Below are 14,586 nucleotides of genomic sequence, written 5' to 3'. Positions count from 1 at the left end.
CACACACCAGGGCCCTGGGTGCAAGACCCCACTACAGGAAGGGCCTTGCAAGAAGCAGCCAGCCCCCCACCTCCCCGCCACACACATGCTTTAGAGCCACAGGAAGACCTACAGAAATGCACTTTAGGGAGAGACACAGGATAGGGCCAAAGAATACACTGGCAGAGCAGATAAGGGGCCGTTATGGTTGGCCTGGAAAAGGCAGGGGGCACCACCGGAAGCAAACAATCTGCCAGGTAGAGTAGATCAGGGGCAAGCTGGTCCAGTTCTCCTGAGTCCTGCAGGGTCAGCTTCCCTTCCCCCTCCATTCCACATACTCTTCAATTAACCCCCACTAAGGTAATCTGTACACTCGTCTCCACTTCAATACTTAAGACACCACTAACAGGGCATCCGGCACTCAAAAATCCAAATAACTGTCCATCACCAGAGAAATCTGGTCATTCTTAGCTACCCCCTATGCTGAAGAACAGCCCCAAGACAGGGCTAAAACTGTTCACTTGCTGAAGCTTACGCAGCCATCATGTGGAGATTCAACTTACTCTAGCCCTTTCCAACCCCTTTTCTAAAAACATGAGTCAAATCACATTATAATGTATAATGCTTATAATCTTTCAATACATCCCCCCACTGGCTTTAGGACTTAACCAAATCCAAATCTGTAAATTAAAAGAATTACGCCGTAAGCCAAGTGCGGTGGCATGTGCCTGGAGCCCTAGCTACTCACAAGGCTAAGGAAGGGGATTCTCTTGAGTCCAGGAGTTTGAGGCAGCCTAAGTAACCTAGTAAGACTCCATCTCAAAACAAGGGGGAAAGAAAAAAAAATTTTTGTTTAAGATCATGGAAGGATGTTATTAATATTAAAATAAGATTAAAAATCCCCATCAATCATCTGTTTGGTTATGAAGCTTCCAGAAACGACATTACAGGTGACTTAACTATGTTAGCCTCCACCACTACAATGTAAGCTCCCAAAGCCTAGCACACTGCCGAGGCTCAATAAAACTGGTGAATGACTAAAAGCCTCTGGTACTGGCATTACTCACAATAATTTCTGAGCAATGCTTTTTATTTGCCAATCAGAAAGAAAGGGTAGGTAAGGTTCATAATATATTAGTTCCAAAGTTTTTTTTTTCAATTTCAAATGTTATACATTTTTACAAGGAAATATAGTCAAAGAAAAACAGTGTCTAGTACTATAAGCTACCAGTGAAATACATAGTAAAAGAATTTTAAGTTTTCATTAAGTGCCTACTAAAATATCAAAACTGTTTCTTTCCACTCAGCCACATCCAGGCAGGCCTAATGCAGGGCTGGGAAGGAGACAGCAAGACAGTCTGCAGGCACGTCATTTCTGCTGACCCTGGTGGCTGTCTTCCTGAAAAGCAACCAGCAAGATTTAACAAGCTCTATAAAACAGTTCATAGTCCAACTACAGAATCGCTCTTCTCTATGAAATATGCCCCAAGGAAACAGATGATCCAAAAGGGAAATAAAGAAACTTAGGTACATGGCTTAATGGTAATAATTATCAAAACTGGAAACCTTTCAAACGGCCATCAACATTATTAAGCAAACTGCAGAATATCAACCCAGTCATGAAAAAGAGTGTATAGGGCTGGGGATGGAGCTCACGGTAGAGCATTTGTCTAGCATGTGCAAGAACCTCGGTTTAATCCCCAATGTTGCAAAAAAGAAGAAAAAAAAATGGTAGCATAGTATGTGGATTCAGTCCACTGACACTTTACCTATATATACATTATTTCCATATTTAAGGACCATTCAAAAAGCAGAAAATAGTAAAAACCTGAATCTGATTATGTAAAAAACATATATATATATACACACATACTCTGGCTGTCAAAGACATATAAGTGGAGAAGGCTACAAAGCTTGTTCAAAGTGAATCTTTTAAAATGACCTGTGTTTGTGAAAGCTGAATGCTCTGGACCTGTGGCAGCAGAAAATACGCATTTGATAGCTGCTCTGCAGACCCTTCAGTAGAGATTCTGCGAGTGCCAATTCCAGAAACCTGCAGAAAGAGAGAGAGAGAAGCCCTCCTTTGTTACACTTGAAAAACACACTGGTCATAATGCTAAAATACCTCCTCAAAGGAAATCTATATTCATCACCATGGTCTTTAAGACTATTAATCCAATTATTATGTTTATATTTATCTACAAAAAAAAAAAAAAAAAAAAAAAAGAGCAGGGCACGCCTGTAATCCCAGCAATTCAGAGGCTGAGGCAGGAGGATCACAAGTTCAAAGCCAGCCTCAGCAACTCGGCCAGGCCCTCAGCAACTTAGTGAGACCCTGTCTCCAAAAATAAATAAATAAAAAAGGGTTGGGGATGTGGCTCAGGGGTTAAGTGCCCCTGGGTTCAATCCCTAGTGTCTCTCCCCAAAACAAAACCCCACAAAACACAATACATGTTGTATTTAATGTTATGTTTAAATTGATTGTTCCTCCTTATAAGAAAGTCTTTTTACAAGTAGACAACTCTTTTGATGTGATATCACATGTTCCATAGAAATGATAAGAACCACTTAGGTTACCTGAAGCTACAACCTGTTAAAGATGTCACAGGTACTCTACTAGAGGTGAAAATTCCTCACCATGCCTATGAACAGCCACAGGACTCTTCATGCACCCTTCCTAATACCTTGGTGTGAATAGTGGTGTGAACATCGTGCTCAGTGGGAACAAACCTGCAAGTACACACAAAGGTCTCCCAACTTGTAATATCCTGAAGCCAAGGACGAGACAGGCAAAGCCACCAGAGTCACCCTCAGAGGTCCCTCCCTCTGACCTGCTGGTGCGATGAGAGCCTGATGCATTTTATACAGAAAACTAGGTATAGTAGATTTCATCCATGCCCTTCAAAGATCCACAGAGGGTTCCAGCTCTGTAGCTGTCCTAAGGACAGTCAACCGTGGCAAGCAAGGCAAGAAGGTGGAAGCTGATGAACTTAACATCACTAATACACTTGTATTTTGATGACATAAATCAGGTGGCAAAGTTTCCAAAAGCCTCTTGGAAAATATCCATATCACTCTAGTTAAGTTGACAACCAAATTATGTGGCAAAGAAAAAGTTACTTACATGATAGGAAAGGACTCCATATGAAGAGGTATTAATAAATAAAGAACTTTCGATGCTTCCTTCTTCGGTAGGTAAGAAAATAATTCTGAAGGAAGTTTTCCCCATTGCTGGAATTACCTGAAAGAAAGGCACCCACCCTAATTAGCCATTTGGAATGATCTTGTTTGATAACTTGTTTTTCACAGGCTTTTGACAACTTCCATTACCTTGACTTATCAGTATCATGAATCCCTGAGCATCCCCAAACAGACCAACATCCAACAACCTAAAAACATACTGAGGACTTAGAGCAAGAGAGTTTGGAGTCACAGGTCTCACACTTTCCCTTTTCCTTCTCTTATACATCCACATGCTTAACTATCTACAGAGAATGGCCACTGTACAAACACACCGTTGTGATAAAAATCAGGGACAATCTTTAGCTGGTCAAGCTGCCATAAGCCAAGCACTGGGCTTCCCCTTTAATTTAGTTTCTTTAATTCCAGTATTTTGGAGAAAAAAAAATTTCCTAATTTTGAGTAGACAGAGTAAGCAAACAAGTAAAAACTTACTAGCAATTAGATTCTTCATTAAAAGTTAAAAATCACTAAAAAAAATTAGAGGATTAGGTTTTTGAGGTTTGTGTTATAGTGTAAGTGAGCTTTATAAGGAGCTATCTGCTACCTTTTTTTTTTTTTTAATATTTATTTATTTATTTATTATTTTTTGGTGGACACAACATCTTTGTTTGTATGTGGTGCTGAGGATCGAACCCGGGCCGCACGCATGGCAGGCGAGCGCGCTACCGCTTGAGCCACATCCCCAGCCCTATCTGCTACCTTTTAATCTTACATTTAGGAAGAAGTTCTACCTTTCTTAGTGGGTTTGAGAAGGGGGGAAGGTCATGACTATAAATCTATGTTACTAAATGTCTCAGTATTTGTCGAAATTTCAAGACAAATAACAATCTTTCTTTAATCAAGAGAAAGTCATGTTACTCCCTGGTTTCTTTAAACAACCCCGCCCCCTCCACTGGAAGTATGCAGAGCCACCAAAATCAGGAAATTGTTGAACAACTGCAAAAATACATGCTAAAGCAAACACACAGAAGGAAAAAGTTTGGGTAGCAGAAAAAGGGGAGACAGGGAGCAGAAAGTTAAAACTTGAGGCCAAAGAAAGCAAGAGAAGCTGGCAGCCTGCCACAGAGCAGTTTCCAGGAGCACATCAACACTCACCCTGCAATGAACAGGAGGCACATGGAAATGTCTAGCAGCTGTAAACACTGAGTTCACCACGACCTCACTGTCCCTACTAGGGTTGTAAGCATGGAGAATCTTTGCTGCAGGATGCCCCAGGAATCTGAGGGTAAACAAAGAGAAAAAGCGATGCATCGTATGGTTATCCATATTCCTACACAGATGCATATACATAATTATATTTTTATACATATATGCATAATTTAAAATTTTTTTTTTGCTGCTGGGGGTGGAACCCAGGGCCTCACACATGCAAAGCACATGCTCTACCACTGAGCTACCCCCTCCCAGCCCACACATTTTTAAACACAGAAAGTTGTTGATGTTTATTACAAAGTTAAGGACAATGATTGAATTCTGTCAGTAATAAAATATTCAATTCACAATAGTTAAAAAAAAAATCATATAGAAACAAAACTTTGCGGTAGGTCAACCCACAGTAATATCCCACTGGTTTCTGTTGGAAGAGTCCAACCCATCTAGGTCATTAAATGCTTGTTTTTTAAAAAAAAAAAAAACACACACTTGGCACATAAAAGCATTTCTCAGTCCAGGGTCTCTCATTCAAATGAAGTATGGTTAGGTAAGAAACCGTATTCATAGAAAACCCCTATTTTCTTAGGTTTGTTCTGCAAGTAATAAATTTAAAGAGGCTTTTTTGGGGGATTGCATTGTCAACTCACAAAAAGACTATTTTATTAGGTCTTATAAAATAAAATTTTAATTATTGCTTATAGCTGGTCTTCTGAAAAAAATGAAAACCCTGCAGCACTTTACAGTACTGGTTCTTACCCACTTAAATTATGAGCCTTTTAGAACACTCCAATGAGAGCTTTGGCTCCACCCTCCTCCAAAAGGACAAACAAAAAGGTTTAATGCATAATTTCACAACTTTCTATCAGTCTCCCAGTGAGGATTCCGGCTCTGTAGTGAATCCACCACTGACCAAGTCTTCACATCAGCTCTTTTTCAGCAGTGCTCATCCCCGCCAACATGGGTTCAAGAAAGGAACCACAAGAGGGCAAAAGTCTCTGGCCCACCCCCTGGACCCACCGCCCACGTTCCTGTTCCCTAATTTAACTCTGATTCCTACTATCCAACTCCAAGCTCCCTCCAGTTCAGTTAGGTTATAATGGAAAAAGTTCATTGCTGTCATTTTTCAGTGTCAGAGACTCCCATTAGGATGGCCCAGAAATAAAATGATACTTCATCTAAGCAAAAAATTCAAAGTCATTATGCTTACATATTTCTCTGATTTTCTTCCAACTTCTCCAATATTAAAACTGTGTTATTTAGGAAAATTAAATGCATGATGTTTATCTCATGTGCCTCATGTGTGAGGCACTGGATTGAATCCTCGGGATTTCTAAAATACTGTATTACTAATATCGAATCTTTGGAATTTTTCTTCAAGCTTTCACTCCTATTTTTAATCAGTAATCTTAATGAAAGACTTATTGCATCAAATGTTCATTTTAAAACATAAGTTTTTACCTTCAGTTATATATAAAATGCACCTGAGTGTCAGGACTAAAACCTTGATTCTTTGGGTGTTCTTAAATAATACAACTTAAATTTTTCCCCCTTTTACGCTACCATAAAGGGTCACCTCTGAAAGCCCTATCTCAGAGTATTGAGCCTATATTGGCTTTTCTCCCTGTGATTAAATCAAGTAAATAAGGATTTCCATGGTTTTAGAGTTTAAGTAAATAATATGCATCAGTCAGCAAAATTATTCATAGTTCTCCTCAAAGTTTTATATATTATTCACATAATTTAAACTCAAGATTTTGGTTTCAAAGAATGCAAATGTCTACCAGAAAAACACATTAGAAATTAAGACTGCAAAACAGTCCCGCCACGGCGCTTAGTGCCTGCACCCACCAGAAGCCTCAGCAGACAGAGAATGCCGGCTGGAATCTCACCACCACCGTGCTGCTATTTTTATTCTATTTTTTATTCTATTTTTAAAAGTGTTGTGAGGATATGAAAGTCCTTCAGTAGTGACAACTGGAAGATACTCTATTAATTTAATACTACAAAAGAATGACTGAAATCCCTTAAGAATGATTAGCACTTTTAATTCTTAGGACCAGCAGAATATTAACCCTTAAAACAAGCCCTAAGAAGCAGGCAGAAGGCAAATGAGTAACACCATTCTGCTTTTGAATCCCAGAGGAAAACCAAAGCTTTAAGAAGGGACAAGGTCAACATCAACATCAAAATAAACAAAAGCAAAAGCTGAACTAGGGCAGTAAAGAAACAAGGAAGAGAACTCTCCAGCTAAAGTTTTATTCTAACGACTATAATTTTTATGCTGTTTGGAAGAAGGTAAAACCTGACTCACTTTAAATGTGTTCGAATTTAGACTAGGGTTTTTTTGTTTTGTTTTGTTTTGTTTTTCTTGGTAGTTATAGACGGATGAATGCCTTTATTTTATTATTATTATTTTTGAATGTGGTGCTGAGGATTCAACCCAGGGCCTCACACAGGCAAGGGAAGTGCTCCACCACTGAGCTACAGCCCTAGCCCAGCCCAAGAAGTTTGTTCTGATTGAAATTCTTTAACTTCAAGCAAAATACAATATTCCCACAATCACAGCCTGCATCTTACTAATATGAAAAATGAAATGAGTGCTGGCTTGAAATCAGAAGACTTATTTCTCCATTTCTAGTAAAAAATGACCTTGAGCAGACTATTGCTTCTCAACAACAAACACATTCGTGGCACAGGCACAAATACAGAGATATTTGAAAAGGATACATTCAGATAATGCCTGCCTGCAAGATTCATATAAAACTCAAATGACAAGAAAAATGGTTATACTTTAAAAACCATAAACATAACTACATCACCTAAAGATGATTAATATATAAACACTGGCAATCCTTTCAAATCAAAGACCTTAAACATATTTTCAACATGCTTCTAGCTACCAGGACCATTAACTAACGGATATGGTTAATTAAAACAAGTGTGGCTGATCTATATAGATCACACGTGCACTGATTATGGAACTTCTAGGCTATTGAACACATTTTTTATGTGACTAAATATATTACATTAGGATCCTATGAACTGGAATTGTTCTTCTAATATAGCTACACTACCATTCATTTTATTATGTCTCCCAATCTATAATACATACTCTTCAGAGAAGTCCTATATTTCTTCTTCAAAGTAAAGACTTTGCACAAAAGCATTCTCTGAAAATACGAAATTAGTGAGCTTATTATAACATCAGCTAAATTTCTATAAATTCAATTTCTAATAAATTTCTTTACATAAGTATAAATTACAATGATTTTTTAAAAAACAAGCAGGCATATAAAATCTTGAAAAGTCAGAAAACTCTCTTCACCGTTTTCTCTTTTCTGCCTTTCACAGAATCTCCCTTACAATGCTCAACAAGGTATTTTAAGTCTCAGGCACACTCTCCTTCACTGCAGCGCTAACAACGTTTGGATGATCAGAGGAAATGGAGGGAAGGAATCCGGGTGAATGCAGGCAGGAACCCAGGCGACCACACCACCCCCGCCTCAGGTGTTCACCTATCAGGTGGCTCTTCACCCCCCTCACTTGGCCTATGCCTCAAAAAAGCTCTTCATAAAATGAAGTGGTGGACCCGGGCTGCTGAAATAAGCAGAGTTCTCACACCCCAGACACTGTTCCTACCCTGACTTAAAGCTGCATCTGTGCAGGGCTGCCATACCCTGCACCCAGGAAGCTTTGTAACACTTCAGTTTCCAACTGTTCATCACAGACAACAAGAATCCTTTAAGTGCCTCCACAGCTTACCCTCCTCCTCCTTAATATCTCCAAACTCCCAGGTTAGGCCCTCAACCAACCCCTCAGATCACATCTCCTTCACTTTGTGGGTCTGAACAAGAAACACCAGACATCATTATGGCTTATACCCACTCTTCCCCTAATAAAGGTTATTACAGTGCAACTTGGAGTCCCAAGGCAAAACAAATAAACACCTGAATATAGTTTAAAAGGGTTCAGAAACCATCAACAATGCCTGCCTTCTGAAAGCTTTTCATTATAAAATAACCTTATTTGTTTCAGAAAAACAAATGCTTACTACATTGAGTTCTCACTAAATTTTAAATTTTACAAAATAATACAAGATATTTTTACTAAAAACCAAAGAAAGCGGGTGGGGGTCGGGAAGGAAAAGGGGCAATCATAAAGGGAAAATGACTTCAATGCATGTTTGAGTTTGTTGGGATGAACCCAACTACTATGTATAATTATAAAGATCTAATAAAAAGCCAGGCGTGGTGGCACGTCCACGAAGGGAGGCTGAGGCAGGAGAATCGCAAGTTCAAATCCAACCTCAGCAAAATGGAGGCACTAAGCAACTCAGTGAGACCCCGTCTCTAAGTAAAATACAAAATAAGGCTGGGAATGTGGCTCAGTGGTCAAGTGTCCCTGACTTCAATCCCTGGTATCCCTCCAAAAAAAAAAAAAAAAAAAAAAAAGGTCTAATAAAAAATAAGTTTTTTTAAAAAACTGAAGAAAGAGAAGGTAGGGTATAATTCAGTGGTAGAGTACTTGCCTAGCATGCACAAGACCTGGGTTCAACACGCAGCAACATTAAAAAAGAAAACACTAAAGAAACTGCTAAGACAACTCTTTAAGTTCTGCTTTCATGAAAACACTCCTTTAAAAAAAGTTCCAGGATCAATCTCTCTTCATATTATTGATATACTTATAATTAACATGTGTATATATGTAATATAAAAGACATACTGAAAATAAATAGTATAAATTAGCTTTTATCAATTATAAAGAAAACATACTTACTGTATTCCAAAATCTAGAACTGAAGGCTGAAAATGTAAACCTTTTCCACTGAACAGTTTTTCTGAGAAGCTAAAAAAAAAAGAAGAGAAAAGAGAGATTAACTTTTGCTATAATTTTAAAGTTTGGCTGCTGTGTTAAGAGTGTGTACTGCCAGTGACTTGGTGCATGAGATGTAATTTTACTCTCTCAGAGGTGAATCCGAACCAGATTTTAAATGAGAAAACTGAATTATTCAAAGTCTAGTATAATTCTAGCACTGCAAATTTTAAGAGGCTGTTAGATTATGGTTATTGTAACTTCATACCAAATGTCTAGATCTTGTCAGCATTCAGACAGAAATGGGAATGGATTTAACTTTTAATAGGCTTCGCTCTGGATGAAATCAGACAAACGTGGTGATTTTCATAAACCCTGAATCAAGAAAAGGCATACACATAGGGTGGGTTTGAGAGGGGACTCTGGCCTCTAAACGTGTCAGACTACTTGTAGGAGGGAAAGGCCACACTGGCTTGGCGGGGCCAGCTCTTGAAGGCTGAAACCATTACTAGGTTTGTATCTTTAAGTCCAATCACAAAATCTCACATGACAAGTCACAGTTTTCAGCAGTTGTTAATCATTACAGCGACCTAATTTCCTTTCCGAATCAAAGGCCAAGAATCAATATAGCAGGAAAACGTATCAAAAAACATGAAAGAAAAATACAGTAAGGACATGCAATTTATTATAAACATATTTAAAGACATTACATATGTATGTAGACAGAGAAAATATCAACTGCCATGTGACATATTTAAAGGCACATAATCCAAATGCATGAAGCTCTTAAAGGTAACGCCCATTCTGCTCTCAAACGAGTGTTCCAAAATATAATCTCCTCATTTTCTCCTCACAATAAGTAGTCCCTGCCCAAGCTGGTGTGGCACCAGACACCAATCCCAATGCAGAGAACAGAAAGAACCAGTTCCGAAGTCCTTATATCATTTTTTTTTTAAAGCTCCTTTCCTCTATCCTTTCTCCTAGAAATCCAATCTTGTCTATCATCTTTGTCTTTTACCTCTCTCCAATATCAAATGTGTCAGTAGTAAAGCTCTCCCTCTGCCTAACTCTTGGCAACTTCTCCACTCATTTGGAAAATGGCAAGAGACCCACTGTCTACTGGACCCCCTTGAATCCCAGAAGGCCAGCAGCACTAGGGCTGGGGGACGTAGCTCAGTGGTAGAGCACTTGCCTGGTACGTGTGAGGCCCTGGGTTCAGTCCCCGGCATCACACACGTGCTCGCACGTGCACACACACACACACACACACAAAGGCCAGCACTAATGCCTCAACTTGCTTGCAAAGAAGGCCACTAACACACCGAGTTGCCTCCAAAAGAGACGCGAAGAGCACAGGAAAGGATGGAGGGTCCACCTGGGCACACCACCCTAGACCAAGCTGGTGGGGTTCACCACTCCCCAAAAATAGCTTCACGTACCCAAAACCATCCTCAGAAAGATCAGGCTCCTACACACAAAAAATGAGCAAAATAATTAATGGCAGTCCTTTCCTGTGCCCTGAAAAGTGAAATTGCCATCAGATTTTATACTAGACTTCCAAGTGGAGAGATGAAGTTTGGAGGATTTAAGTAATTCACCCAAGGTCACACAGCTACTATGAGGCAGGGCCAAAATTCCAACCCAGATCTGTAGAGGCTGAAAATATGAATGCTGTATCAAGTTCAGGACTGCAGGACCTATCCGGGGAAGCATGCCTAGCCTGCTGGGTGACAGCGCGGGCTCTGGGCCCGACAAATCTGGAATCCAGGCCCATGGCCATCTCTTTCCAGACCTGAGTGGGCCAGACACTTAGCTTCTCTTCAATCCTACTCTTGTTATCTGCAAAACACAGATGACAACAGTACCTACTTTCAGTCGCTGTGAGGAGAACATGAAATGATCCTCCCTTTGTCTATGCCTGACACACAGTGAAGGGCAATAAATATTAGATCGTATTACAAAGAGGATGACACTCATCGAACATGAAAAGCCAAGAGGACAGATGGAGAAGCCAACCGAGCTTCTTGTGGGAGCTGACCTCTGGATTCTGAAGTCCCTAATGGGGCAGTGGTAATTTTCTCTGAATAGAACAAATGAAACATAAACTGGGGCCATCTCATCATAGCAGATCTTTAAATCTTGTAATCAGGAATTTTTACATACTGAACAAAATTCAGACATTTGGGTCCAACCTAAAGAAAAGAGAGTGGAAAGAGACTGGATTTCTCTAACTTTAAAGAAAATGCTATTTTTGGACCCCACATGAAAAAAAAAGTAGAATTCTGCCCTTTTTTTGTTCCTAGAAGTCACAGAATAAATTCTTTTTTTCCTCATCGGCAGACGTCAGCTCACCTGAATTTACAAGGAGGTTTAACATCACTAAGTAAGTTAACATATTAGTTCTTACAGACAAAACCGTTGACAGGTGTTGACCTGCAGAGTACTCACAGACGCACCTGCTCTCAAGTGGCTTCTAAAGACTGGGCGGGTGTGTGATGTTATGATGTATCTGGTTTGTTTTCCCTCCACAGCTCCTGGCTCATACCTCCCTCCCCAAGGAAGGCCCCCAAAACCAGAATCTGTCTTCCCCAAGGTGCATCATTCAGACTCTCATTTTCCCTTTCTGCCTCTGAGCTAGCCTTAAAGAAATTCTCTGATTTACCCTGCTCCCAAGACATCCCTCATTCCGCGGGGTCCTGCCTGCGCCCTGGAGAGGGGAGTGCTGCACAGAGGTCAAGAAGCAGCTGGACAGACAGGCCTTGCTGGGTTCTCCACCTACTCTATCACGCTCATGCGAGGAAGTCTCCACAAAATCCCCAAAGGACCATGTTCAGAGTGCGTATGGACAGTGGGACACTGCAGGCTGCTTGAGGGGTGGCACACCTGGAGGGGCCGTGGAAGCTCTGTGCCCCTCTCCACACACCTCCCCGTGCACATCCTTTATCTGTATCCTTTATAATCAACCAGAAGACATCACTGTTTCCCTGAGTTCCCTGGCCTACTCCAGTCAGTCAATCAAATCTTGAGGGTTGTAGGAGCCCTGATTTACAGTCAGTGGGTCAGCAGCTCAGGCAGGGCTGGAGAATGGCATCTAAACAAGGCTGGGGGTCTTGGGAACTGAGCCCTGAAACTGTAGGGTCAGAGGCTACCTCCAGGCGGATGGTGTCAGAACTGAGCTGGATTATAGGACACCCGGCTGGTGTCCACTGCTGCTGCTGGGGAGAAACCCCCACACCTTTCGGGACAGAAGTCTTCTCTGCTGACTGTCATGAGAGCCGATGATTGACAATGATTGACTTTTCCGAAAGGGAGTAAGCAACAAACAGCCGAAATTTTCTTAACTATGAACATCAAAAGTTATCCTCAAATATCAGAGCTAGCTAAGAAGTTACACTGTTTGAAATGACAAAGTTTTCATCTCTAAACCAGCAGCTTCAAACAAATAAGTCTCAATCAAGGGCTGGAGCGATGAAGGATGAAACTCCCCCACTTTGTCCTCTTTTTTTTTTTTTCCAAAAATCAACATCAATCTTTTCACATTTCATTCACCCTGAATAATGCGGATGACTGCAGGGTGTGGTGGCACACGCCCATAATCCTCGGCTACTTGGGAGGCTGAAGCATCCGGATCACAAGTTTGAGACTAGCCTGGACTACTTACAAGGCCCTTGGTAATTTAGGGAGATACTGTCTCACATTTTTAAAAAATGGGGGGACTGAGGATGTACCTCAGTAGTAAAGTACTCCCTGGATTCAATTCCCAGAATGATAATGATGAAAATAATACTGAATGATTCATATATGTCACAATCCACTAGGTCTCTTGCAAGCTTAGGCATAAAATAAATGCATGCGTCTTATAAAAAGCAATTATAAATTTATGCCACACGTTCTAATTTTCCACCTATAAGATAATTATAAGGAAATGTTCTTCATTAAAAACAAAAGAGGAGGGGTAATGTTGCTTCTCTAACAAGAGAGACACGTCGGATAAGAAAAGAAATAAGAGCAATAAACAGGAGAAACCCATTAAGACAGAGGCACAGACAATGACTTCCTGATTAGGATTCAAACAGCTCAGGAAACAGTAGAAAGAACTGACAAACAGGAGAGCATCCAATCAAAATCATTCTGCACAACAAAGGAAACAATTAACAGGGTGAAGAGACAACCTTGGGAATGGGGGAAACCTCTGCCAGCTATTCTTCTGACAGAAGACTAATATCCAGAATATGTAAAGAACCAAAAAACAAACGACCCAATAAATCAGCAGATGCACTGAACAGACACTTCTCAAAAGTATGAAAGGCCAATAATTATATGAAAAATTGTTCAGCATCTTTAGCCATCAGGAAAATGCAAATCAAAACTACACTGAGGGCTGGGATGGAGCTCAGTGGTACAGTGCTTGGCCAGCCTGTGTGAAGCCCTGGTCCAACTCTCAGCACTGTGCCCCCCCCCCCAAAAAAAAAAAATGAGATTCCATTCTCAACCCAATCAGAATGGCAATCATCAAGAATATAAAAAACAACAAATACCAGCAAGGATGTAGGGGGAAAAAAAAACACCTTGTTGACAGGAATATTAATTAGTACAGCCACTGCAGAAATCAGTATGGAGACTCCTCAAAAAAACAGAACTATCATATATCAGCTCTACTACTCCCAGGTATATACTCAGAGGCATCAAAATTCAGCAAATTATAAAGATACCTGCATTTTTATGTTTATAGTAGTACAATTCACAATGGCCAAGTTACAGAGTGAGCGTTGGTGCCCATCAATGCATGAATGGATAAAGACAATGTGGTGAATATATAAACCACCACGGAGTATTATTCAGCCATAAAGAAGAATAAAAACATATCATCTGTAGAAAAAGGGATGGAACTGGAAAGCATCATGTTAAGCGAACTAAGACAGACACAAGAACTCAAGTATTATATGTCTTCTCTCCTACGTGGCATCTAGGGAGGCAAAAGGACAAGAAAGTAGCAGGGAGACTGTTAGAGAAGATTCAGAGGAAGGGAAGCGGGGCAGGAAAGAACAGTAATGGGGTAGATATGATCAAAGTATGTTATTTGCATCTATGAATATACTACAAGGAAACCCAGTATTCTATATAATTAAAATGCACTAATTAAAATATATATAACCAATCCCCAAAAAACAAATGCCAAATGATTTCTCTGATTTAATGATGCTGATCCATAATATGGTGGGGGAGGGGGGAATTAAATGAACTCTAGATAGGGCAAAGAGGAAAGGGGGAGGGAGAGGAAGGGAGGGGACATAGGGGTAGAAGGATGGTGGAATGAGATGGTCATCGTGATGTGACTCCACTTTGTGTTCAACCAGAGATATGAAAAATTGTGCTCTATTTGTGTAATATGAATTGTAA

At 40.2% G+C, this 14,586-nt stretch overlaps 1 protein-coding gene across 1 annotated transcript in view; it reads right to left on the bottom strand.

The window, feature by feature from the left end:
- The window catches only part of Tmem131l (transmembrane 131 like), a 167,801-nt gene that overhangs the window by 80,267 nt on the left and 72,948 nt on the right, over positions 1–14,586 (bottom strand). Inside the window, exons 3-6 of the mRNA XM_015484360.2 lie at positions 9,151–9,219; positions 4,318–4,441; positions 3,104–3,220; positions 1,922–2,032 (exon numbers count right to left, since the gene is read on the bottom strand). Coding sequence (XP_015339846.2) covers positions 1,922–2,032; positions 3,104–3,208 — 216 coding nt within the window. The 5' untranslated portion in view covers positions 3,209–3,220; positions 4,318–4,441; positions 9,151–9,219. The remainder of the gene's footprint in view (positions 1–1,921; positions 2,033–3,103; positions 3,221–4,317; positions 4,442–9,150; positions 9,220–14,586) is intronic.

This window comes from Marmota marmota, unplaced genomic scaffold, assembly GCF_001458135.2.
Source record: "Marmota marmota marmota unplaced genomic scaffold, marMar, whole genome shotgun sequence".
NCBI lineage: Eukaryota > Metazoa > Chordata > Mammalia > Rodentia > Sciuridae > Marmota > Marmota marmota.
Note: the sequence above shows the minus strand (reverse complement) of the source record. Positions and strands in the feature narration are given on the sequence as shown.